At 40.2% G+C, this 27,211-nt stretch overlaps 2 protein-coding genes across 6 annotated transcripts in view; one reads left to right on the top strand and one right to left on the bottom strand.

Annotated features, from left to right (window-relative positions):
* LOC129762697 (uncharacterized) overlaps positions 1 to 27,211 on the top strand; it is a 458,495-nt gene that overhangs the window by 121,974 nt on the left and 309,310 nt on the right. The gene's annotated exons all lie outside the window — the stretch shown is intronic.
* On the bottom strand, positions 18,795 to 20,670 carry LOC129762701 (uncharacterized). Its single transcript, XM_055761203.1, has 3 exons — positions 19,586 to 20,670; positions 18,958 to 19,292; positions 18,795 to 18,884 (listed from the first exon to the last, which is right to left on the bottom strand). The coding sequence occupies exons 1-3, from the start codon at positions 20,601 to 20,603 to the stop codon at positions 18,849 to 18,851; spliced, it is 1,389 nt and encodes a 462-aa protein (XP_055617178.1). The 5' UTR covers positions 20,604 to 20,670; the 3' UTR covers positions 18,795 to 18,848.

Here is a 27,211-nt window from a genome sequence, read left to right as displayed (position 1 = left end):
TTTACTTCGCCTTTGTTATCGTTTTACGATCCATTCCGACAGTTTACCGCACCAATGAACACAATCGCCGCCGGCTTGTTAGTGCGTGTCACGTGCACACGCGAAACGGTTTCGCGGACGCATTTCCAGAATATACACCCACAAATGGACAAAATCCTTTATAGAAAAAGATAATCGAGTTTCTTTTTCTTTCCGATGCCATTTAAGGATTCTTTTTTTGAATGCTTGTAAGCCAAGGCTCTTTTCTCTGTATCATCAACTCACACTCCCTACGTCACGGTGCTTTATCTTCCACTCATTTGCCAATCAAGCTTTGACTGCCGTCCAGACAGGAGGGCGAGAGGGAACCAAACCTGTTCCGCGCAAAATCTCCACATGTGTTCAGTCTGCCGTAACATGATTGATCGCAGCCAAGGCACATACATTGTTGTTCGCCAAATACATCCTCGGGGCCCCACCCACGCATTGATGCTGCTGCTGCTGCTTTCGACGGGGGTCAGGGTCGCTCCCATTTTTGTTTTTATCGCTTTCCGGTTCGGATGCTTTGTCGCTTTCCAATTGGGCCGTCAACGGTTCATGAGTGTGTGCGCGTTTCGTGAAACATCACCGCCGTCAAAGTTTATTACTCGCGACAATTATTTATCATTCCTCGACAGAGCGCTACGCTCCCAAAAAAAAAACAGCGACGCGCAAATATTATTAATGACCTTCGGGGATTGTCAATCTTCGTCTGCTGTTTTAATCGGTAGCAGACACTGTACCCTGATTTCAAGATGATGATCCTACGATGTGGAGCGGCGTTGTTTTGAGGGTTCGGAGCGAAAATCATGGATGAGTCGAGTTCTGAAAATCTTTTGCGATTTACGAAAAATGTCAGATTCGCAGAGTTCGCGCTTCAGAGCAGTTCTCCAGATGGCGCGAACAGCAGAGAGCAATGTTTATCGTTTGTGCAGCAATGGATCATTTATAGCTTTCGCTTGTGGTGAGTCAATACAAATACAGGTCGGAATCGATTATATACAGACTCGATTATATGTGATTCGATTATGTACACTTTTGGACTCGATTATATAGTTTAGAAAAAAAAATATTTTTTTTATATTTCAAATATGACTTATTTCAAAAAGAAATTTGATTCAGCTCGCGCAGTCCGAAGACATCGGTCGCAAATTGGTTCGCGTCTATTATAAAGTGGAGATTATACCGTTATCAGTTCGTGGCTGGTGAAGTTATTTCGCCCTAACGGGGTTCTCTTTATTGCGCGAGTGAGGAGAGCAGTAATCACTACCAGCGTGAGGAAGAAGTCCTCCACGGCGGACGCGGTGCGTGTGCCGTATCATCGCTGTGTGTGCTTTAGCATCGTCATCGATTCCATCATCGTGTTGTGGTGCGATATACCGTTGCATCTGTGCCGAGCGATTGCCACGCGGTTCGATTGAGACACCGCTTCATTTCATTCGCATTGGTGTGCGATTTAGGTATAATATATATTAGGTTTAGAAATACAAAAAAAAAAATAAAAATTATATTATTTTATATCTGCCGTAATGGCAGAAGGTCATGTTGACATGGAGATTGAAACTACTGTTTCCTCCTCACTAGCTACAACGGGGGCTGGGAAGTCGCTTAAACGCGTTCCCCCCTCAGAAGATGTCTCTTCAGAGAAAGAGGTAATCTACCTTAACAAGCCCCCCTCAAGAAAATTGGCAAACTTTTCCTCTTCGCCCCCTCAATCTCCCGCTCCCGCTTCCGCTCTACTACCGAACTTGCCTCCCAGCCCTACTGATCCCGCTCCCGTTCAACAATCGTCCTCGTCCTCCCCCTCAGTTGTTTCCTCTCCTCGTGTCAAGGTCTATCCAGACGATGCACTTGGAGCTGGTCCATGGGTTGTTTTTTTCCGGCCTAAACCAAAAGGAAAGTCAATTAATGTCATTCAGGTTTCGAAAGATCTGGCAAGATTATATTCCTCCGTGGTCGAAATCTCTAAGGTTAGACCGAACAAACTGCGTGTTGTCGTGAGTGATCGGAAACACGCGAATGCAATTGTGATCGACGAGAGATTCTCCCTAGAGTATCGCGTCTACGTGCCCTCCCATGACGTAGAAATCTCAGGGGTGGTAACTGAAACTGGTCTGACGTGCGAAATGGTAAAAGAAGGAGTTGGTAAATTTAAAAGACTCCCGTTGGTGGGTGTTAAAATTTTGGACAGCCGCCAACTAGGAAAAGTATCCCAAGAAGAGGGAAAAACTAAATTCACGCCGTCAGACTCGTTTCGAGTAACTTTTGCTGGTTCCGCTCTACCTGACTACGTCATGGTGGGCAAATTGAGATTGCCTGTGCGACTCTTCGTGCCAAAGCCCATGACTTGCCAAAAATGCAAGTCAGTTGGTCACACTTCAGATTATTGTGCCAACAAGGAGCGCTGTGCCACTTGCGGAGAGCAACATGAGGGGAAATCCTGCAGTGCGACTGAGCATAAATGTCCATATTGCGGGGGATCCCCACACGAGCTCTCAGTTTGTGAAACTTACAAGAGTCGCTGGGAGAAACAGAAGCGCTCTTTGAAGGAACGCTCGAAACGCACTTTTGCGGATATTTTAAAGGGCGCTTCTCCACTGGCCCAACAACAACAACCAATCAACACACAAAATGTCTTCGCCACGTTGCCCGTTGACGAAATAGAAGCGGACACAACTAACGGGGGCACACCGTTCATTTTCCAAGGGAATCCCCGGCGCAAAAATGTGACCACTCCCAAAGTTCAAGGACAAGCCCCTCCGGTGATACCCCCTGTTAGCATGCCTAAAAAATCGAGTGCAGCGGACAAGCAAAATCAGGTTCCTCCTGGTTTCCGTGGGAATAATTCACCTTCGAATGGCCCAGCACTCGAGGGGACATCAAAAACCCCAACTGTCCCTGTTTTTCCGTCCAGTTCAACTTCCCAATCGGGATTTATAAAGTTGTCTGACCTTTTGGACCAAATCTTCAAGTGTTTTAATGTTTCCGACTCCATCAGAACCATTGTCATTTCAATGCTTCCAGTATTAAAGACAATTTTGCAACAATTGATGCAAACATGGCCCCTCCTTGCAATGATTATCTCTCTTGATGTCTAATTTGAATAGAGAGGTCGGAGATATCACTGTTTTACAGTGGAATTGTCGTAGTCTTATCCCTAAATTGGATACATTCAAATTTTTAATTCATAAGTTCAATTGTGATGTTTTTGCTCTGTCCGAAACTTGGCTTTCTTCGCGAGATAATATCTCTTTCCACGATTTTAATATTATACGCTTGGACCGTGTTGACAGATACGGAGGGGTGCTGTTGGGTATCAATAAGTGCCACTCATTTTTTCGAATTGACCTTCCACCTATTGGAGGGATCGAAGCTGTTGCTTGTCATGCAAACATCAGAGGCAGAGACCTCTGTATTGTCAGCTTGTATTGGCCTCCGAGAGCTGCGGTTAGCCGCAATCAACTTGTTGACATGTGCTCACTCCTTCCTGAGCCACGATTGATCTTGGGAGACTTCAACTCTCACGGAACTGCCTGGGGGGAACAGTACGACGACAATCGTTCATCGTTGATATATGACCTTTGTAACAGCTTCAATATGACCGTTGTGAACACTGGGGAAACAACACGTGTACCTAAACCTCCTGCTTACCCAAGTGCTCTTGACCTCTCGCTTTGCTCGAATTCACTATCGTTAGATTGCAAGTGGAATGTAATCCAGGACCCCAACGGCAGTGACCACTTGCCAATCAAAATTTCCATCACCATTGGTTCGAATTCTTCTGAATATATAAACATGGCATATGACCTCACAAGACACATTGACTGGAAAAAATATGCGGACGCAATTGCTCTAGCCATCAATTCCAGAAATGGTTTGCCTCCATTGAAGGAGTATAACTTCCTTTCTCGTTTGATATATGACAGCGCGGTTCGCGCTCAAACGAAACCCATCCCAGGCTCCACTTTTCGTCAAAGGCCTCCCAATCCATGGTGGGATAGCCAATGTTCCAAGCTTTATCAGGATAAATCGATCGCATTTAAAGCTTTTCGGAAACGTGGAACCATTGAGAATTTTCAAACGTATTTGGACCTTGAAAATCAGTTCAAAAATTTGATCAAAGGGAAAAAACGTGCTTATTGGCGAAATTTCGTGGGAGGTTTGTCACGAGAAACGTCAATGAAAAAATTATGGAAAGTGGCTCGAAACATGAGAAATCGCTCTTCAACGAATGAAAGCGAAGAATATTCACATCGATGGATTTTTAATTTTGCACGGAAGGTTTGTCCCGATTCCGCTCCCGTGCAGAAAATTGTTCGAGATATACCACAAGTTAGGTGCGATCTTGATTCCGAGTTTTCGATGGTAGAATTCTCTCTTGCTCTCCTTTCTTGTAACAATTCTGCTCCAGGAACGGATAGAATTAAGTTCAACTTGTTAAAAAACAGGAAGTGGGTTATATCTATGGTATAACCGCAAGGGTGACGTAGGACTATCGTTGATTTAGAGATCATTTGTTTGAAGTTGAATCTAATTCCATTCTGAATGAATGAATAAATGAATATTTGGGAGACTTCGAAAACGAGAGCGTTACGTTGGAGGCACAAGGTTTTATGCATCCAATATAGGATACGAAAAACCTTGTTCTGAAGAATAATCTTCAGAAGCTAACCTGCTAACTGTACTTGATTGACAAATCACAAACCCAAATGCATTATATGGATATTTTATGGATAGAAAACATTAAAATAAACTCTTTCACATGAATGTAATTTTAAATTCCCAGAGGAACTGGCTGATTATTTCCCAGCAATAATTAGATCTTTCCGGAACTTTCTCGATGCTGAATGGCATCCTAACGGAAAGAGTTCTGCGCGTGTCGATCCTTCGCCGTCCACCTCCTCCAGCACGTTAGGCAACGATGTTGTCTTGTCGATGTACTCACGAAAAATGAATGTGTCTCACCACCAGAATATCGCTTAAGTATGCTTTTTGTGTGTGATTGAATCGAGAGAAGGTGTGGTTTACGATGGCAATTTGGAAGGCAAACTAGAGGGGAATGAACTCTCTGAGCTCGGAACTTTCGGCGACTGAGCAATAACCGATTGCGGGCGCATACAATATTGGATACGGAAATATCCTACTGATGGGGAAGAATAATCTTCTGAAGCTATCCTGTTAATTGCGATTGATTGAAAAACCACAAAACCAAATGTATTTGGTCACAGTGTTACATGGATAGAAAACATTCAATTAAACTCTTTCACATGAATATATTTTGAAAATTCCCAGAGGAACTGGCAGATTATTTTCAGTAACGATTAGATATTTCCACATTTTCCTCGATACTGGAAGCCCACCAGTGGTTAATGCCAACTCGATAACCACCTGTTAATAGCCGCGCGTGTATGTGTGTGTAGCGATGTCTTCCCAGGGAACCGTTTGTGGCATCACTCTCCTCCTGATAGATTCCCTTCTGGCCTAGGGTGCACAAACAGGCTCTTGGTGAAACCCTTCATCCGCGCTTTCATGATAAATAAAGAGCTTCACCGCAACAGCGACAACATGCTCCAATCGCTGTTCAATTAGAACTGAGTGGATTTCCGAGCGCCGCTCGCTTATATACCGATTGGTGATTTCAATAGCCTGTTTTGAAAGCAATTTTAAGACTATTGAAACAAGTTTTTGGATCAAAAAGTAACAAGTATATAACGCGTAGACATTTTATCTTTCGAATGAAGTGTTTATCATACCATTTCGTTCAGTTGTTTAGGAGCTATTAACGCTCAAAATCTCGGTCTCCGGCGTAACGCTTTCGTTTTCGAAACTTTGATTTTACACCCTGGTATAGAAATGAAAGACGTAGTTCTACGTCAAAACCTCCCTGATGTGGCGACACATCGCTTGTTAAATTTATTCAATCGGTTTCTGGAGCATAATATTGTTCCAGATGATTGGAGACAAGTGCGAATTATAGCTATTCAAAAACCCGGAAAACCCGCGTCCGACTTCAATTCGTACCGCCCAATAGCAATGCTGTCTTGTATACGGAAATTGTTGGAGAAAATGATCTTGTTTCGCCTTGATCATTGGGTTGAAACGAATGGCTTACTCTCAGATACACAATATGGGTTCCGCAGGGGCAAGGGGACGAATGATTGTCTTGCGTTGCTTTCTTCAGAAATTCAAATGGCTTACGCCGAAAAAAAACAAATGGCTTCAGTATTCTTGGACATAAAGGGGGCCTTTGATTCTGTTTCAATAGAGGTTTTGTCAGACAAATTACACTCTCGGGGTCTGCCGCCTCTGTTGAATAATATGTTATATAACTTGCTTTGTGAGAAACAGTTGAATTTTTCTCACGGGGATTCGACAGTAAATCGGGTCTCCTACATGGGCCTCCCCCAGGGCTCATGTTTAAGCCCCCTTTTGTACAACTTCTATGTAAGCGACATCGACAATTGTCTTACACAAAATTGCAGCCTAAGACAACTTGCAGATGACGGAGTGGTGTCTGTCGTAGGATCAAACGAATCCGACCTGCAAGGACCCTTACAAGATACTTTGAACAATTTTTCAACCTGGGCCATTGGGCTAGGGATCGAATTCTCCACGGAGAAAACAGAGATGGTGGTTTTTTCTAGGAAGCATAGACCAGCAAAACCAAAGCTTCAACTTTTGGGTAAACCGATCACTCATGCTATGTCATTCAAGTGTCTTGGGGTCTGGTTCGACTCCAAATGTACTTGGGGGGCCCATATTAGGTATCTGAGTAAAAAATGCCAACAAAGAATAAACTTTCTCCGTACAATTACCGGCACATGGTGGGGAGCCCATCCCGAAGATCTTATAATGTTGTATCGAACAACTATTCTCTCAGTGATGGAGTATGGCAGTTTCTGTTTTCAATCAGCTGCCAAAACACATCTCATTAAACTCGAGCGAATTCAGTATCTTTGTCTCCGTATTGCGTTGGGATGTATGCCCTCAACGCATACCATGAGTCTCGAGGTTTTGGCAGGCGTACTCCCACTAAAAGATCGCTTCAATTTATTATCTCTTCAGTTCCTCATCCGGTGTAAGGTTATGAACCCATTGGTGATCGGAAATTTTGAGCAGCTTATCGAGCTAAATTTTCATTCAGGATTCATGAGCTCATATCTTGAATTCATCTCCATGCAGGTTGATCCTTCTTCGTATACTCCCAACCGTGTTTGTTTTCCTGACTACATCAATTCCTCTGTACATTTTGATCTGTTCATGAAGGAGAAAATCCATGGAATTCCAGATTATCATCGATCGGGGATCATTCCTACGATCTTCAATGCAAAGTATGGGCGTGTCAATTGTGATAATATGTACTTTACTGATGGGTCCTCTATGAATGATTCCACAGGATTTGGAGTGTTCAACGTATTTTTTAGCACCTCACACAGTCTTCAGAATCCTTGCTCAGTGTATATTGCTGAGTTGGCAGCAATTCACTGGGCGCTGGACAGCGTCGCCTCACGACCTGTTGAACACTATTACATTGTAACGGATAGTCTTAGCTCTGTCGAAGCTATCCGTTCAGTGAGGCCGGAAAAGCACTCGCCGTACTTCCTTGAGAAAATACGAGAAAATTTGAGTGCTTTAACCAGACGCTGTTATGTCATTACCTTTGTCTGGGTCCCTTCACATTGCTCAATTCCGGGTAACGAGAGGGCTGACTCTTTGGCAAAGATAGGTGCAATTGAAGGCGATATTTATCAGCGTCAAATCGCTTTCAATGAATTTTATTCTTTAGTCCGTAAAAATACCATCGCTAACTGGCAACGTAAGTGGAACGAAGATGAATTGGGCCGGTGGTTTCACTCGATTATCCCTAAGGTTAGCCTCAAACCGTGGTTCAAAAGTCTGGACTTAAGTCGGGACTTTATTCGCACCTTCTCTCGACTCATGTCCAATCACTGTTCGTTAGACGCGCTACTCTTTCGTTTTAATCTTGCCGATGGTAATATCTGTGCTTGTGGCCAAGGTTACCACGACATCGAACACGTTGTTTGGTCGTGCGAAGAGTATCTTGTTGCCAGATCGAATTTATAAAACTCTCTTCGGGCTAGAGGAAGGCAGCCCAATGTGCCGGTGAGAGATGTGTTGGCTCGGTTAGACCTTGATTACATGTCCCAAATATATGTCTTCCTAAAAGCTATCAATCTTCGTGTGTGATTGTCCTTATATCCTTATATTCTCCTTTTCCTTTTCCTTCGCGAGAAATCAAATCCCTTCTTACTAACAATAGAATAAGGTGAAATGTAAATACATGTTAGATATAAGATAGGCTTAAGAATTGAGTATGATGAATGTGAGTGTGAACATTGTCAACATATTCTTATATCCCATCCTTTTCCTGAAACAAAATGTCACCCTTCTAAACTCGAGCAAGCCGCGAGTAATCGGTTCTCTACTTCATTAACATTAGAATTAATAAAAAATGTTTATATATACTTGTAACTATACAAATAGGAGTTTGGCTCCTTTAAACTTATGTAACTGAGCCTGTAAAAATAAACGATTTAATAAAACAGGAAGTGGGTTATATCTATGGTATAACCGCAAGGGTGACGTAGGACTATCGTTGATTTAGAGATCATTTGTATGAAGTTGAATATGAATTCATTCTGAATGAATGAATATTTGGAGAACTTCGAAAACGAGAGCGTTACGTTGGAGGCACAAGGTTTTATGCATCCAATATTGGATGCGGAAATATCCTACTGATGGGGAAGAATAATCTTCTGAAGCTATCCTGTTAATTGCGATTGATTGAAAAACCACAAAACCAAATGTATTTGGTCACTAGAGGCGAATGAACTGAAAAGTTTAAAACCTCTATAATTCATCATGTTCGTTCGTATTTGGTCACAGTGTTACATGGATAGAAAACATTAAAATAAACTCTTTCACATGAATGTATTTTTATAAATTCCCAGAGGAACTGGCAGATTATTTTCAGTAACGATTAGATATTTCCACATTTTCCTCGATACTGGAAACCCACCAGTGGTTAATGCCAACTCGATAACCACCTGTCTTCCCAGGGAACCGTTTGTGGCATCACTCTCCTCCTGATAGATTTCCTTCTGGCCTAGGGTGCACAAACAGGCTCTTGGTGACACCGTTCATCCGCGCTTTCATGATAAATAAAGAGCTTCACCGCAACAGCGACAACATGCTCCAATCGCTGTTCAATTAGAACTGAGTGGATTTCCGAGCGGCGCTCGCTTATATACCGATTGGTGATTTCAATAGCCTATTTTGAAAGCAATTTTAAGACTATTGAAACAAGTTTTTGGATCAAAAAGTAACAAGTATATAACGCGTAGACATTTTATCTTTCGAATGAAGTGTTTATCATACCATTTCGTTCAGTTGTTTAGGAGCTATTAACGCTCAAAATCTCGGTCTCCGGCGTAACGCTTTAGTTTTCGAAACTTTGATTTTACACCCCGGTATAGAAATGAAAGACGTAATCCTAGGTCAAAAAAAAAGAAATTTAACCTTTCAACGTAAAGGTGAAATTTAAGTGGCTATTACATGTACAGTGGGATACAAATAGTGATTTTAGATTTTGTTTGAATTTTTATCAAAAATTGTTCATATCTGTATTGCAGCCAAATTAAGAACTAATAGAAGTTGGGTGTCAAAGAACAATTTATAGAGCGCTTAGAGAGCTTCAATTTAATTTGTAGAAACAATCTAGTTTAATATAATTTTTGAGGATAAAACTAATAATAACGCATCGAAAATTATTAACTTTTAAGATTTTCACCTCCAAAATGTTATTAAAATCCACTAATTTAGATGTTCCACTAATATATTCTGTACTGAATTTTCTCATCTTTTAAATGAAATCAACAGAATTGTCTTCCGTAGCGTACTTTTTAATGTAGAGCCAGTTTGAGGCAGCAGAGTCCGAAATAGAAAAAAAGTTCTATAACTCTGTCATTGTTGAAAGTCGACCATATGCGTAGAAGGATTTCTTCATGGAATATGATCGTCTATCACCTCCTGAGAGAATCTGGATAAATTTATTTTTTTCATGTGAGGTAGGTGTTTTTTGACTTCAGGGGATGAATCAAAAATCAAATTCTTTTATATTCAAAAACCCAAAAATACATGCAGAAAAAAACAATAAAAATATTTTTTTGACTCGATTATATACGGGATTCGATTATATACAGTGAAAAGAAATCAAAAACTGTACATAATCGCAACACAACTCCATGTGCTGATATAACTTTAAACGCATATTTAGTTGTATAAAACAAAATGCTTTTTTAGATCGAAACTTCGTTTTTTGCGTTATCAAATAGATGACAGTTGTGGGGAACAAATATATAGAGGAGATGTGTCGAGTTCCCAGTGGATATCTCAGATGAAGAAAACGATAAGAAAGGATTCACTTCCTTCTCAATTTGATATTTTCCGCATCAGCTTACCATCGGGCAGTACGGCATACCCTCGATCGGGACAAGTTGCTCGCTTTCGCCGGATAACATTCTCACGAGAGAAATAGCTTATATGTGAGGGATACCTACAAAATTATGGTCAAAAGATGAAATGTAGAAAATTGTTTGAATTTTCATAAAAAAATATCAAAAACTTTATGAGTAAAAACTCCGCTGAAAATAAAAATATTTTAAAAATTAAAATTCATTTTTCTCAAACACGCATTTTTTTAAATTCTCAAAAAAAAATCATATGAATAGCCGTTATAATTTCCAACAAGTCGCCCTTACATCGAAAGATGGACACTTTTACAAGGAAAAAGTTTTTCTAAGAACAACGTTTTCATATTTTCTTTGAAAAAAATATAAGTACAGTAGAACCCCGATTATCCGCGAAATAGTCGGGCTAGGCCATCGCGTATAACGAAAATCGCGGATAATGCAATACAATCCTAGAAGTGAGGTACAAACCCGAAAAATATATATTTTAGCATGAAAACTATGTTCCATCAATATAGAGATTATTGAACTATCAATCTGTGAGGTCGTGTACATCAATGATCAGAGAATTTGAAAACCATGACCAAAACAAAAAAGCAAGATTTTATCACTCACTGACAAATTTCGGGAAGGTTTATAGATTTACTAGGGAACTCACTTTCGCGGATAATCCGCACCGCGGATCAGCCGCTCGCATATAATCGAGGTTCTACTGTAATCATACAAAAATGTCTTATATTCCAGAAACTATAAAAGATAGAATGCCTTCGACGAAGGTTCATATTTTCTAAAACTTTGTCGAATACACTATATCGCTATCTTGGCTGTAAACAAAATTAGGATTAGTTGTAATTTAAAAAAGACGGGTGGGTAATGTCGGGGACATAACCGGAGAGACGTGGGACTACACCAAGGGGTGTCCATTATTCGAATATCATGGAGCACAGATCCCAGAATGATCAACTTTTCATGTACAAAATTACAGAAAAAAAATCAAAGGATAAAATAAAACCTCAGCACTCAACAAACACTCAAACGTTTAGATTCAAATACGAAAAAATCAAAATTTGTCGTGCAAATGTTGCAGGGGTTATTGTTCAGCCGGCAACGAACACATACTTGATGGCAAGCATATCGTAATAGGAATTTACCTTCTGGTATCGTGATATAATTGGGCTTTGCACTCCTCATGAATAACTGTGTAACTGTGTTCTACTAGTCAAGTCCTTCATTTGATACCCATACATAATATGTAATTCGCCATGTGGTGGTGGCCATTTGGATTTGCATTATTCATAAATAACTGTGCTCTACTAGTCAATCCCTTTCATTTGATACCCATATTGATGGGGCTTTGGGAAAATATGTAATCCGCCATTTTGTAGCGGTCGCCGTCTTGGATTTTCAATATCATGAAATATGCAGTTTTATAATGACTGCAGAGATAAAGGTGTGTTCCAAATTTCAGATCAACCGGTCAACAGGAAAGGTAAAATTTCAATTAATGTGGTACAGCGCCATAGACAAAGATGTTACATACAAACATACAAATATGTCACAGCTAAATAAAACCGTTTAAAAACTCCAGCATTCTATCAAATCGAGCGCGATTAGCCACTCATTCACCCAGCGCGACGCTTCCACCGATTTTAACACACTTCGATTGCTCTCCTGCTTCACATCCCATTGAAACTCCTGTCTCTCACTCTTGCGGTATCGCACCGCATACATCCCCGACAAATGCAGCAATCTCTTCTGCTGAAAATCAATTTCAATATAGCTTCTTTCCTGCTTGGCGTCCGATGATAGAATGTGGCCAAGCCCCACCATCGCTCACTTTATATAGCGATATAGTTAACGTTGTAGCGACCGCCTATATTTATTTATAATCACTTTTTTGTCTCCCTCCTTCGCTTTGTCCATACGGTTCGCCCGTACCCGTGGTTGCTTGTAATGAATAGCTGTTTGCTGCGGGAGCGCAGATATGGGAAAGGGGGGGTATGGGAAAGTAGGGAATTCTTTCTATCAATTTTTCATCAATTTGAACTTTATATGAGCTGGTTTTCAAGTAATGTGTAGCATATAAACAATTGCTGAGGATATTTCCTATCAATATGTGTATTTGGAACCAAAATCCATTCATTAATTGAGGAGGTATTCGCGTTCAAAAACTGAACACTTTTTCACACCGAAATATTGAAATGGGACCCTATACTGAAAGGTTAGACGTAGTCCTACGTAAAAAACATGAAAACGTTGTTGTTAGAAGAACTTTTTCCCTGAAAATGTGTCCATCTTCCGATGTAAGGGCGACTTGTTGGAAATTGTAAGAGCTATTCATATATATTTTTTTAAGTTATTAAAAAATACGTTTTTGAGAAAAATTAATTTCAATATGTAAAATAATTTTTTTTCAGCAATTTTGGTATTTTGTTTATGAAAATTTAAACAATTTCCTACACTTAATCCTTCGACCAGAATTTCGAAGTTATATGTTTTGAATATTTTTTTGTAAAAGATAAAAAAGACGGGTGGGTAATGTCGGTGACATAACCGGAGTGACGTAGGACTATACAACGGGGACAGCTTTTGCTAAATATATATTTTAAATATATTGTTTTATTTTCTTCTCCTACGTGAATACCTACCTATCTACCTGAAAAATGGATTAGTTTACTGTTTACTCTTTATGAACATGTTGGGGGTTCTGAAAAGAACCTTTGGTATTGTGTTTTTGCGTTTTTTTTACAAACTTGATTCTTGATTTTTTTCTGAAGGCTTTGTACTTATTAAATGTTCAACGTCGGGCATCTTTCGGCGTATACACATATCGTACAATCAAAATGATGGCTGTGATAGGGAATGCATAGGTGGTCATCAGCTCGTTCACTATCATATATTTCACTATTGAGCACATTACCGTACCTTAAGCTGTGGTTTCGAAGACGAATGAATTGTACGATTTGTAGTCTCCGCAAACAAAGTAAATAAAAATGAAAAAGAACTGAGGTTTTGGAGACGAACTCTACGATCTGTCGAGAAATAAACGAGCTATAAGCGTTCTGAAAAACCAACAGTAAATACAGGGACGGATGACCTTCGGATTAAAGTCCTTTAAAATAAGAACAGAGCAGCAGGAAATACATAGATCATCGTGTTGCTCCTTAGTTATTTCTCTATGCAATGCAGCTGTAACGTCAGTCAATTTTCAACATCAGTTATCAACTAAAGAAAGCAGTTCTTGCTACCGAGAAAATTCGTTAATACCATCCTGCATACAATGTGTTGTAATTTGAAGCCACTTTTAATTCGAAAACCATACATGGGTTTGTGAAAACTGAATGATCAATTTTAAAAACCCCAACCACCAATAAGTTCAAGAACAAGCATAAACAAAAAAAATCAGTTTTTATTATATGTCATATTATGTCACTTTAGAATGCATTGGTATTGTGAAAAACTTGTAATAACTCTTCTTTGAATGGTTTAATGGCCCTGAAAAGCGCCGTGTTTTACGGTGGCTGGTTTTGCCACCAAAGCAGTCTGTATAAACAAACTTTTTCTTTCTTCTACCTGCTGCCGTTTTGCGATTGCGTTTGCCACTCGCTGAAACTAGTTAATGCCACCGAACCAAATGGGCTCTGTTCTGCAGGCGGGTTTTCTTATTGTCGTGAGCAGCTTTGCAAGCCAACTCGAGCACTCCGGCGGCCAAAATTCTATAATCGCTATTAGGTATACTGGTGCTCCGGCACCAATCCGTTGATGCGATGCGATGTTAAACGATGCCGTACAACCACACTGGTTTACGGTTTGAAAGAAAATGAGATATTTTTTTGGGATCCGCGCGTTTTATACACTAACGGTACACGCTCACAGGATAGAGACAAATCGGCAGACTCAGCCAAAGGGGCGAGTCCAACGAGACGAACGAATGAGCGTTAAAAGGCAGCGATGGCAAAAAAATACATCTAGAGGCGAAAGAACTGCAAAGTTTAAAACCTCTTAAAAACAAAGAAGAAAAAATTTGTTCGCTCGTTGGATTCACATGCAGGCTAAAAAGGGTCCTTTTTAGGATCACAGAATTATCTTCAATCTAAAGAGTTGTTTTGTTATCACTCGATATCCCCATCTTGTTCGGCTAAACCTTCCTGTTTAGCGATTTGTTGCCACTCGCCACAGCTTTCACAGTTGGAAATTTTTTTTCCATCCTGCTTTGTGACATGTTGTACAGTAAATTACATTCAATGCGACGTGCCGAAGCGCCACTCAGTGTCGCATTGGAGGCGATTTAACCTGTAATTGAACATTTGCGATGACAGTGGTACAGTGTCGACTTTCAATGTGGGGTCATAATTTGGATTTCTATGTTTACAAAAATGTCCAACTAAATATGTCGCATTACATGTCCGTCCAATTAGCTAAATGTCGAACTAATTGTAAATTACTGTACTTCCAATCTGGAAACAATTTAAGAATTGGTGAAAATTGAATAATCAGGAAAGTCCCCAACTATCAATAAGCTCAGAACAACTGCCAAATTCACATACTCATCAGATCCTGGCAAACAAATTATGAAAAAATCAATGTGTTTTATTATTATTTTGGATATTATTTTAGAAAGCATTGAACTGTATTTCGTAAACTCTTTTTTGAAAGGTTTAATGGCCCTTGTTTCAAACAAAACTTGGCAAAAACTTGTTTCAATAGTCTTAAATTTGCTTTCAAAATAGGCTATTGAAATCACCAATCGGTATATAAGCGAGCGCCGCTCGGAAATCCACTCAGTTCTAATTGAACAGCGATTGGAGCATGTATTCGCTGTTGTGGTGAAGCTCTTCATTTATCATGAAAGCGCGGATGAACGGTGTCACCAAGAGCCTGTTTGTGCACCTTAGGCCAGAAGGGAATCCATCAGGAGGAGAGTGATGCTACAAACGGTTCCGGAAAGTTTTTTTGAGGTTCATCCATTTAAGAAAATCAACATGACCAAATTGTGATATGGAAATATATTGATATCGCGGGACAATTTCGTTTCTTTTGCCAAATGCGGGACATTTTGTTGAAATGCGGGACTGTCCCGCGTAACGCGGGACGTCTGGTCAGTTTAGTATAGTTGTATTGGTGAACCCGAGTGCCAACCCGTGAAGCATCTCAGTGCGAAACTAGCAGCTTTCGGGGCGAACTAGTGCGACACTGAGTGCGCAACTGAGTGAATAAAAAAACGTTTTGACAGCAGTTAGTGCGGCTCTGGGGTTGAAACTGAACAAAAACGAATTCGCTATGACTGAAGGCTCTCCAGTCTACCAAATAAAACATTTCAATGAAACTCGTGTACTGGAATCGAATATTTTGCTCGTCTTGACAGGGCCTGAATCCGAGACGAGACGAATTACTCGTCTTGTTTTCTGGAATAGGGCCCAAAATTTGAGCTTTCTCCAGAATATTGCCTTTTCTTGGGCATTTAAAAAGTGTTCACCTCAACACACTCAACACAGAGAGACTATAATTCAGCCATGCCCGAAGCACACAATAAACAAACTGCAGCGCGCCAAGCGGTTGCCATAGAAATCATGTGGACAAAACAATATTTATTAATTGGACAACTCATGATCAGAATTGAGGTCATGTGTTAATGGTTTTGCCAGTGTTGTAAACGGTCGACATTTCTCTCAACCATCACATACTGCCCTTGCTCAAGAGTTACGGCTCAATATGTATTGCGAATGTAACCAAGAATGCATTGCTCGGTTCTAACAGTCACATCAGAAATAAACGCACAGCCGCAAACACGACTATCAATTGAACGTTTATATGTTTTCTCTTTCTGTCGACCGTACCCAGAAGAGCGATGAAAATATGCCATTTCCATTCTACCATTCGTGCTCATAACCATCCCTCAATTCCGGCTAATATGACTGTAGTTTTAATGTCATTTGACATTAAAACTGCAGTGGTGTGCATTCTTTTGACGTAGGACTACGTCTTTCATTTCTATACCGGGGTGTAAAATCAAAGTTTCGAAAACGAAAGCGTTACGTCGAAGACCGAGATTTTGAGTGTTAATAGCTCCTAAACAACTGAACGAAATGGTATGATAAACACTTCATTCGAAAGATAAAATGTCTACGCGTTCTATACTTGTTACTTTCTGATCCAAAAACTTGTTTCAATAGTCTTAAATTTGCTTTTAAAATAGGCTATTGAAATCACCAATCGGTATATAAGCGAGCGCCGCTCGGAAATCCACTCAGTTCTAATTGAACAGCCATTGGAGCATGTTGTCGCTGTTGTGGTGAAGCTCTTCATTTGTCATGAAAGCGCGGATGAACGGTGTCACCAAGAGCCTGTTTGTGCACCTTAGGCCAGAAGGGAATCCATCAGGAGGAGAGTGATGCTACAAACGGTTCCCCGGGAAGATCTCGAAGCAGCCGCTACACACACACACATACACGCACGGAATTCTTTCCGTTTGGATCGAGAAAGATCCGGAAAATAATCTGCCAGTTCCTCTAGGAATTTAAAAATACATTCATGTGAAAGAGTTTATTTGAATGTTTTCTATCCATGTAACACTGTGACCAAATATGTTTCAATCAAGTGCTATTAACAGATGGTTATCGAGTTAGCATTAACCACTGGTGGGCTTCCAGTATCGAGGAAAATGTGGAAATATCTAATCGTTACTGAAAATAATCTGCCAGTTCCTCTGGGAATTTAAAATTACGTTCATATGAAAGAGTTTATTTTAATGTTTTCTATCCATGTAACACTGTGACCAAATACATTAGGTTTTGTGATTTTTCAATCAATCGCAATCAACAGGATAGCTTCTGAAGATTATTATTCCCCATCAGTAGGATATTTCCGTATCCAATATTGGATGCATAAAACCTTGTGCCTCCAACGTAACGCTCTCGTTTTCGAAGTTCTCCAAATATTCATTCATTCAGAATGAATTCAGATTCAACTTCATACAAATGATCTCTAAATCAACGATAGTCCTACGTCACCCTTGCGGTTATACCATAGATATAACCCACTTCCTGTTTTTCTCCCTTTATTCTGCATTCAAGCGTAGATGCACATATACATCCACCTGCTCACTCACACATCCGTACACGATGGATGGTATTCAGACGGATTGCTATATCAAAGCAACCGTCGAACTCTCCCCTATCAAGTGCGAATGTGTTGAATGAACGTTTTCAGCGGTGAGCGTTCCCCGTGAATACTGTTGTTTAATTACGGGGCGATGGATATCTAATGTATAGGACGAAAAAAAGCCGAAATGTCATATGACATTTTTAGTTCGACGGTTGTTTGACTGTTCATTTTATGAAGTTCATTAATGACACAGCACATACGTCTCCATGAACAGTCATACGATGGTGACCATTAGCAACACTGGGTTTAGCTATGAAAATTTGATACAAATGGTGTGCAAGCATGATGTTTACACTATTTGTGAGTGTTATAATCCAGAAAACGTCTGAATACGGGCCAAATAATCATCTGGTGATTGATTAAAAGTAAGCTCAAATGAGGGGCGCATTGACATCAATAGAAAGTGTATTTTATCATCCTTTAAAACATGCCAATCCGTTAAAATATACTATAAAACTACTGTAAATCATGAAAAAGACAAATTTATTTATATGTTTTGGAACATTCGAATATCTGATTTGACAAAGGTGTGCTTAATTAGAGCATTCAAAACAGTGGACAAACCATGATAATATTTTCGACTGGACAAACCAAAATCATTTACCTTATTTCTCAACAGAGACGAAAGTTCCATAGCTAGCTACTTATCATATGATCTCGTATTAAGTTGTGACATTCCTAGTTTCTGAAATGTGAATTTTGTTACACATAAAAACACAAGAATGGAAATCAAGCTTGTTTATTACATTTGATAAGTTTGACAAGTCACAGTTTAAAACATTTTTCTCTCTAGTTCAAATGGCTTTTTGTAATCCACCAATAGGAGTATGAGCCAGATCAAATAAAATCCAAGAAATCCATAATAACGACGAAAGCAAAATAAATCGAAAACAATTTAAACATTTCAGTTATGTTTAACCTTTCTGGCTCCAATGACTTCCTGTAATTCATCTTGTGAATTGTTTGAGTCAAACAGGAGCAGACTTATTAGTCGTTTTTTTATAATAAAAACAATGGTTTCTGCGATCCTTAATGGATCCAAACCAAAAAAAAAACTTCCAAACTAGCGACAAAGGAAAAATAATCAAAAACAGTTTAAAGCTAACTTTCTGTTTGGTTAATGGATAATAAATAACAGTTGTTTATAAGGCATCAACGAGATAATCGCCATAAAAACTAGTTGGTGCGACGTTCATTCATTTTAAATTCCATCTGCAAGAAGAGAGATTCGTCACAAACATCTTCCCTTTTCCCGCGCTTGATTCTACCCGCAAACTCTACTCACCTCACGCTTCATTACGCAGCATGTGTGATTGAAGGGCACTTCGCGGAACTCCCTCTTGCAGAACCGGCAAACAAATGGCGCCCTGTGGATGTTCATGTGCACATCGAGCTGCTCCTGGGAGCGGAATGTCTTCCGGCAAACTTCGCACACCAACAAGTCGCTAATGTTGAATGCCGTTGGAAGAAATTCGATTCCGAGGCCCGGGCCCCGTCTCTGGAGGGCCGCATGCGAGCGTTTCTTGCTGTTTCTTGCCTCGGTTGCGGATCGCTTAGTGTCCTGTTGTTGGTTTCTGTTTCCGGTCATATGATCCTGTGACTGGAAGCTCGGAGTTGGGGCTAAAAGTGATGGCGAGAAAATTGTGCAATGCAAAATGTGTACAAGGGCATTACGCAGATTATTTTTATTTATTTCATTGATAATAAAGGAAAACAAAACTATATTTTATTTGATAAACAGTGGATAAAAAAAAACAAAACGAATATTTTCCGAAAGATCAAAATCTTCATCTGAAATATAACTAAAATTATATTCTCGAATATTTTCTATTTTTTGTTGGTTGGAGGGCGATATTCATGTTCAACAACGGTTTGGATGATATCACCCAACGAAACGAAATGTGCAGACTCACCTCCGGCCAATGTGCCAGGTCGATTGGCGGTGCCAGCAACAGCAACCTTCTCTCCGACTGTTCCGACCTGCGGTTTGGGCATTGTACCAGGGCGACCGGTACTAGAAACTACATTCTGGTCTTCGGCTGCTCCTACCTGTTTCCTGGCCATAGCCTCCCGCAACGCATCGCGCTGCGAGCGAGATTTCAGTTGCTGCTTTCTTGATTGCTTGGGTGGGACACTCGTGGAGATCGTTGGTACAGCGACCGGTCTAGAATCGACAGCTCTCGGCTCCTGGCGGTGAGTTCCTTCAGCCGAGGTTTGTGTGATACGCGAGTTTACCACCACTCTGCCGGTTCCCTGTCCATAGGTGGAAGCAATCGTTCGTTTGGGCGCTTTGGTGATAATAGTTCTTATCTTAGCGACAACAGGCTTTGGCGGCTGGATCGGGTTGCAAATCATCGTCGGTTTAACCCGCTCTTTGGGAATCGCGCCTGTGTTATTCTGTGATATTATCGGTACAAATTTTTGTCGACAAAACAATGGCAACCTCGCTGAGGTGACTGCTTGAAGGTTCATCGAACTGTTGAATCTTCTAAGTGCCGGAATCGGACGATTTACTGGTACCCTGGATGGAAACAAATGCGCCATCTCGGCTACGAGATCTCGCTCGAAATCACTTAGGCTTTGATTGGGTCCCACTGGACCCCTGCGATGTCTTTGGCCACGCTCCTCCAGGGCGTCATCCAGCTGATAAATCTCTTCCAGCAATTGTGGTGGAATTTCATTTTCGGTTCCGGTTTGTTGGCGAACGTTTGGACCTCCGTGTGAGATCGTAGTTTCTCTGGGTTGTGAACAAACATTCTGGTTGGCTCTCGCGCCCAATCTAAGCTGGTTTGTTTTCATCGCAGTGCCGCCGGATCTGCCACCATAATCTTGCTGAGCACCTAGAGCCTCCAGGCAACTAAAATCGTCCGAAGACAACAAATTGTCAAGTACTGCGAGCGGTGGACACGGTTTACGATTATTATAATCCATTTTCACTTTTCAATTACGAAAATATATTAGAAAAATACGTTTAGTGTAGAAAAACGATGCAAAACGTTAGCGGTTGAGAGAACAATAAGAATTTTAGTTTCCGTATATGAAAATGATTTAACGAAGCGGAAGTAGTACTAGATCGGATTCTAACGACCAATTTCAAAGATGAATAAATAGGCTGGGAACAACAAAATATTGTATTCGGGATATCGAAGCTGAATTTGACAGCCAGTTTATATGAAGCAAAGATAAACAAAACTCAAAGCAAAAAGTGGTGAATTTTAACACGTATAGCGAATTCGTTTTTGTTCAGTTTCAACCCCAGTGCCGCACTAATGCTGTCAAAACGTTTTTTTATTCACTCAGTTTCGCACTCAGTGTCGCACTAGTTCGCCCCGAAAGCTGTTAGTTTCGCACTGAGATGTTTCACGGGTTGGCACTCGGGTTCACCAATACAACTATACTGAACTGTCAAGTTCCGAATATTATTTTGGAAAATCTAAAAATAAAGACTATGAAAATGGAAAACCTGCTGCTTTTGCTTTTGTATTATTGGAAGCGTAATCCAATCCGGATTCTGATTTTGAAGAGCATATTCGAGTAGACGGCATTAAGCTACGTGTGCTTTCATTGAGAGGTGAAAATAATGATGGATATTCAGGTGGAATAAATTTCAAAATCAAAATTATGAATGAAAATTTACTTTAACGTATCGAATATTTATTTTATGTGATTAAATAAGAGGATTTTTCCGATATCGCAGAAACATATTGAACGAAAACTGTGTCTAATGATGGTGTTATATTATAATAGTAATTATTTGTGGAACAAACAGGAAATGCATCGACAAATGGTTAAGTGAGTGTCAGAACTACATGTGTTAGGTATTCGAACAATATGAAGTACAAATTTTCATTCAAACTTTTATATGTTTACACTCCACTTGGCCCTTCTGATCTGATGGAGAACAATTTACCTCCCAAGCACTAATATCACCACCAGACGTCGACACTGTACATTTGCCGTCGTAAATATAAACAAATCAGACTATATAACGTACACCAACAAACCAACGCATTCGTGAAACTGAAAACGTTTTTTTATTACAGAGTCAGTTTGGCACTGATTCAGTTTTAAAAACGAATTCGCTAGTAGTTTCACAAATGTAATGCATTCTGGCGTAACTTTTGAAAAGGTCCAATGTAACATTTTCGTCAACTCGAGAAAAACGAAGTTGAAGACCCAAACATTATTCCGCGAATTGTCTTAAAAGCTTTCGATCTTTATCGCTACTTTCACCACTAGCAGTCAAGAATAACTCTGAAAAACCAATCGTAACTGTTGTTCCGTGATTTGAGATTGAAGTTGAAGACTAGGAGCGAAAAATGTTACATTGGACGTTTTGACTACCCGCATTTGCACATTGGACATATTACGTTGCACGATAAGAATTTGAAACTAAGGGTGCTCATACACTGTTTGACCGAAGCCAAATATTTGATTCTTTTTGACAGATAAAATTTGTTCAACGTGTACTGATCAAATATATTCTACACAAAACACGACAAGCAAATATTCAATTATTGGATGCCTAAAATATTTTTTCAGTCTGTTCTTCGAACCTGTCGGTACATGGTTAGGTTACCTTGGATATTTCAGTTGATTTTTTTCCATGTTCGGTGTTTGATATTGTTTACTACTGTTTAAAATTGAAGAGTGGCAAACAAAATAGTGTTTGTACAAATATCAAATCAAACCTTATCTGTCAAAAAATATCAAATATTTGACCTCCGGGCAAACAGTGTACGGCCACCTTAACTACTAAACAACAATCCAAATAACAGCATTTAATTCTAAAGGCAGATTATTATTGTTAAAGCGTCGCTTGAGAACCATCATGCAAAAAAGGCTCGCTTCAATAGGCTATTTCCAAGCGATTGTATGCGTTGAAAATAATTAGAAATCAAATAAATTGGGTTTCAACTTGATTTGAGTTCGAGAGACGTCGAGCAAAATAAAATTCCACGCGATTTTTAGAAGTCTAAAAATGTCCTCCATATATCTGAATACCTCCAAAATGACGAAATCATGTGTTTTCAGAAAGTCTAATGCCTTTGAAATGAAGGCATGTCTTCATATCTGGCATCTCTGAGCCAAATTCATCATTCATCTAGTACTGCATCAACAATCTAGCAGATTTTAATGGCTTGACTAACCTATTTCCTATTTCCTATTTCCTATTTCCTATTTCCTATTTCCTATTTCCTATTTCCTATTTCCTATTTCCTATTTCCTATTTCCTATTTCCTATTTCCTATTTCCTATTTCCTATTTCCTATTTCCTATTTCCTATTTCCTATTTCCTATTTCCTATTTCCTATTTCCTATTTCCTATTTTCTATTTCGTATTTCCTTTTTTTCTATTTCGTATTTCCTATTCTTCATAATTTCACACATATATGGAGAATCTACTCACTTCATCTTTCAATTCCTTTGTTTGTTAACTGCAGAACAGAGTTCATCAACTCATGATCACATTCCTTCACGTGGCAACTTCTAATAGCGAACGATATTCAAATGAAGAATCCCCCTGGGAGTGGAGCACAAAAAATAAGTTCCTCTTCCAGCGACGAACGACATAATTGAGCATAGCATTTTATCCGCAGCATCGAAATTGGTTCACTTATCAGCGCTATTGCGTGTATCGGTCGTGCTTAGCATATCTATACCCTTATTCCTTACATAGAAAACAACTTGGCAAAAGCTGTGGATTGCATGGGAAAAAGGAAACAAGGGCGGTTGCTTACTGACAACAGTCCCAATGCTTCCTCACCCACTTAGCTACTTGTACGCAAACTTATCTTCGAATCCCATCCATTGGCATGATTTCATCGATACAGCAGCAGTAGCTTTATTGCATCGCGAAACGCTCTGCTGCAATGGAAGCGAGACACGGCACGAATAAACGCCCCTTCCTTCCCGACATGGGTGGAAAATCGGCTCTGTGCACTTCGAACCGTGCAACGATCTCATCGCGCGATAAATGTCTGCGTCTTGTGCAGAATGTCACAGGGGTTCAGTGGAACGACAACCTCCACCCACCCCTCAGACTTATTGATTTCCATGTATTCCTTACTGCTGGGTGGATTACACTTTTGATAGTCAGAATGGATCACCTATCGATAACAGAATCCACCTCCTCGGTCGACGCTTTGCGGAGCGATGGGTGGCTCACCGAATTCTTGGGCACGGGAAGCCCCAGTAAATAACGGTAATTTGTTGTTCCGTGCTGTCTTTCACATGCCCTGGAGACTGTCGGTCTGGAGTCAGTCGCGGGGCGCCAGGAACACAAATAGACTCCGTATGTTTTGTTTTGGTTTTATGTACACAAATAACCTGCAAAATGACGAGTACCGGAATGGCGAATTGGGAGTATTTCCACCATTCATCGATTCCGATTCAAACGGTGTGAAATTTTGCGGATGCGGTCCCAGCTGCAACCATAGGCTCCAACACATGCGAATTAACGCTTCGGCGGTTGTAATGTACCCCGGGAACCAATTTCCAAAGCGGGTTCTGTGGGCAGGACATGTTTCGTAGTCTCCGGTTTGAAGAGTTTTAATTATTTGAACAGTGTTAGCACTCACCGCGCGCCGATGCCTCTCCCCATCTTCATTTATTCATTATGTAGATAAAATGGAAAAGTGGTCCGGTGTTCCGACCGACCGACCAAAAATTGGACCAATTACTCTCGCACTTTCACTCCAATTACCACCGACGAGGGTCGGGGAGAGGGCGCCAAACGGCCGCCATTATCAATCCAATGGCGTGCGAATGAAACAATTTTTGGGCTGTGAAATTATGTGATACAATGAATTGGTACGTGTAGCGGAAAGTTTCCCATTAAACCGAAGGATAACGGCAATAAAAACTATCAATTAATGACCGCGCTCGATTGACGGGTGGGTCTGCCCGGGCCGAGATAAGGCCGTTGTGATTGCAGAGAGACCGCATGTGGCGGTCGGTTATAATATCAGGGAAATTCCGCCACAATCAGCGCTATTTCAGGACAAACACTGGGCGCCACTATCCTCTTTCCTCTCCGCAAGGGACCGAAAGTGCCCACCGAAGCGTCGAAGCGAAGGGTGTGATGGTGAAAAAGAGCCCTAAGGTGAGGTCAGCAAGTTTTGCTCGAAATTGAATTTTCGTCGGCCATGACAGCATTATGATGCCGTTCTCGGTAAAGAAATATAGATTCATATTCAAATTGCAAGCTTTTAGATGGAAATAAGTTGATACCGTTTTAGTCTCGGACTTAGATCTGGATCACTTTCGAATTAATATTGGGTCATTCAAAATGGATTTGCCGTTGAAATTTTTCTTTGAAGAAGTTCTCAGTATAGAGGTATTATACAGTTGTTTGACTTACGTTAACAGTTCGTACGATTTCATTCTGATTTTTGCATGTTTTATAAAGCTGAATCACGAAATTCCTAGGGCCTTATTCCCGAATACACTACACGTGAAAACAATCACCCTTATTCTCATTTACGGCCGCATCCGTATATTCATTCGTCGGATACGATACGTCGTCAAAGGAAAAGCTATTCTGATTTACGGCCGTATTTCTGTGTACTAGATTTATCTGGACATACTGATTTATCGACATCGATGACAGATGTTCACATTTTTACACTTTTGTTTTGTTTTGAATTTCGGTCAAGTACATCGGCGGTCAAAGTGGAATAATGACGATATTTAGGCTGGAACGCCTTCTGCACGATTATCGGACGTGTTTGCAGCCCAAGACCGTGAAACAGATAACTATCCTAAATGAACATGACAAAAACACGGTGCTAAACTGATCGAACTGTTGGAGGAGCTTTCATTTCCAATACCAGAGGTAAGATGATGCCGTACATGTTCCGGAAGCGATTTCGTGATAATTTCGATCCACGAATTTGGCTTTTTAGGAACTGACTTTTTTCATAACAAGCAGCATCTGCGAATTATAGGAATCGGCTGGATTATGTACTCAACTTCATTCTCGGATTGGCCCAAGTCAAAAAGGGCAACATTGCGACGCTCAGAGGTCTTTTTATAGAATACATAATCATCACGATGACGTTTCTAACGGAATTGCGTATTCTGGATACAAATGAGCTTCATCTGGAAGATCTATTAGGCCAATTCTCGCAGTATGAGATAGGTTCAATCACTGACGTGAAAAAGCAATGTCGAGAGGATGAATTCAACGAGAAAGCTGCCATTTGATACGTCATACGACAAGCAGGACTACCGGACGTGACTGAACTGAAGGAATAGGAGGAAAAGGGGAACGAGTTGTTCAATACTGGGAAACTCAGAGAGAAACAGGCAGTATACACAGAGGCATTCGCGCTGGACCCTTTGAACAAGGATATCAACAGCAAAATCTACTACAATCAAGCGCATGTCTGATGCTGGCATGAAAACACGATACGGTAGTGAATATGACAATGAGGATATTGAACAGTCAGGTTGTTGATTTTTTTTTAAGGGGAGGGGAAAAGTTCAGCAACCGAAAAACATGTTTTACTTTCATACATTGACCCACAGCACATGTTCCGACAGTTCTTCCAATTCCAAGGAGCAGGTACAAGTTTTGATGGAGGCTTCGGAGGAAGCAACAGTAATTTCAATTTCAAGAAACACAACGGAAATTAAATAGACTGTACTTGTAAAAGACAAAATGAAAACAACAACAACTAATTAGAAACAACAGTCTCTAGTGTGAATAATATTCTGTTTTTTTGCTAATAAATATATGCTAGCTATTGAATCCGAATTGTTTCTTGACCGGTTGACAATTTGTAACTTTGAAGAAAGTGATTTAGCCTTGTTTGTCACATTGGTGAAATGTCCCAAATGAATCGGATTTGTTCCGAAGAAATCATGGAAAAGACACGGTAGGAACGATTGACTTTACTTGATTCCTTTTATTGTAAACCTAATTCATACTCATTCCCTAAAAATATTGTACAAAGCCATGGGAAAAGTTTTGATTTCCGAGGGCTGTCTCATCTTTTCGCATATATCGTTGATAACCTTATATGGGACGATGATTTGAGCCGCTTGTTTCTGACCGAATTATCCAAACACATCGAAACAGAAATTAACAAAGAAACTACTTCCGCGCCATAGATTTATCAACGCTCCTTTGGAGTTTTTTAACCATGCCACTGGAAGACTTAGAATTCAACCTAAATCTTTTTTATGGAATCTTTCGCAAAGTCGATAACATCGGTTTAACCCAGACATTCTTGTGGACACTTGCCTTTCGCTGTGGATAATGAATTGCATTTCAGTGGAACTGTTGGCGAATATTTTCGCCAATTGACAATTTACACAATATTTCCGAAAGGATCGTTTCAAGGTAGCATCCAGACGATGTTTGCTGCTAACATGTGCAGAGATCGAGAGCCCAGAGGCGTTAAAGTTAATTTCCTACTTAGAACGACCCAATGTATTCCAGCTATTGAAGCAACTTTTTTTATAGTTAATCCCTAAGCAAATGTGTCACACTTAGGATTGCTTCTTCCACTGTTCAAGCAGTGTGATGCAAA

The sequence above is a fragment of the Toxorhynchites rutilus genome, chromosome 1 (genome assembly GCF_029784135.1).
Source record: "Toxorhynchites rutilus septentrionalis strain SRP chromosome 1, ASM2978413v1, whole genome shotgun sequence".
In the NCBI taxonomy this organism is placed as follows: domain Eukaryota; kingdom Metazoa; phylum Arthropoda; class Insecta; order Diptera; family Culicidae; genus Toxorhynchites; species Toxorhynchites rutilus.
Note: the sequence above shows the minus strand (reverse complement) of the source record. Positions and strands in the feature narration are given on the sequence as shown.

Excerpts from the sequence above, each read along its gene's own strand:
- LOC129762701 (XM_055761203.1), bottom strand. The coding sequence starts at position 20,603 with ATGGATTATAATAATCGTAAACCGTGTCCACCGCTCGCAGTACTTGAC. Across the intron at positions 19,293-19,585 it reads ACCTGGCACATTGGCCGGAG|CCCCAACTCCGAGCTTCCAG; the intron begins GTGAGTCTGCAC and ends CATCACTTTTAG. Across the intron at positions 18,885-18,957 it reads GCTGCGTAATGAAGCGTGAG|ATGGAATTTAAAATGAATGA; the intron begins GTGAGTAGAGTT and ends CTCTTCTTGCAG.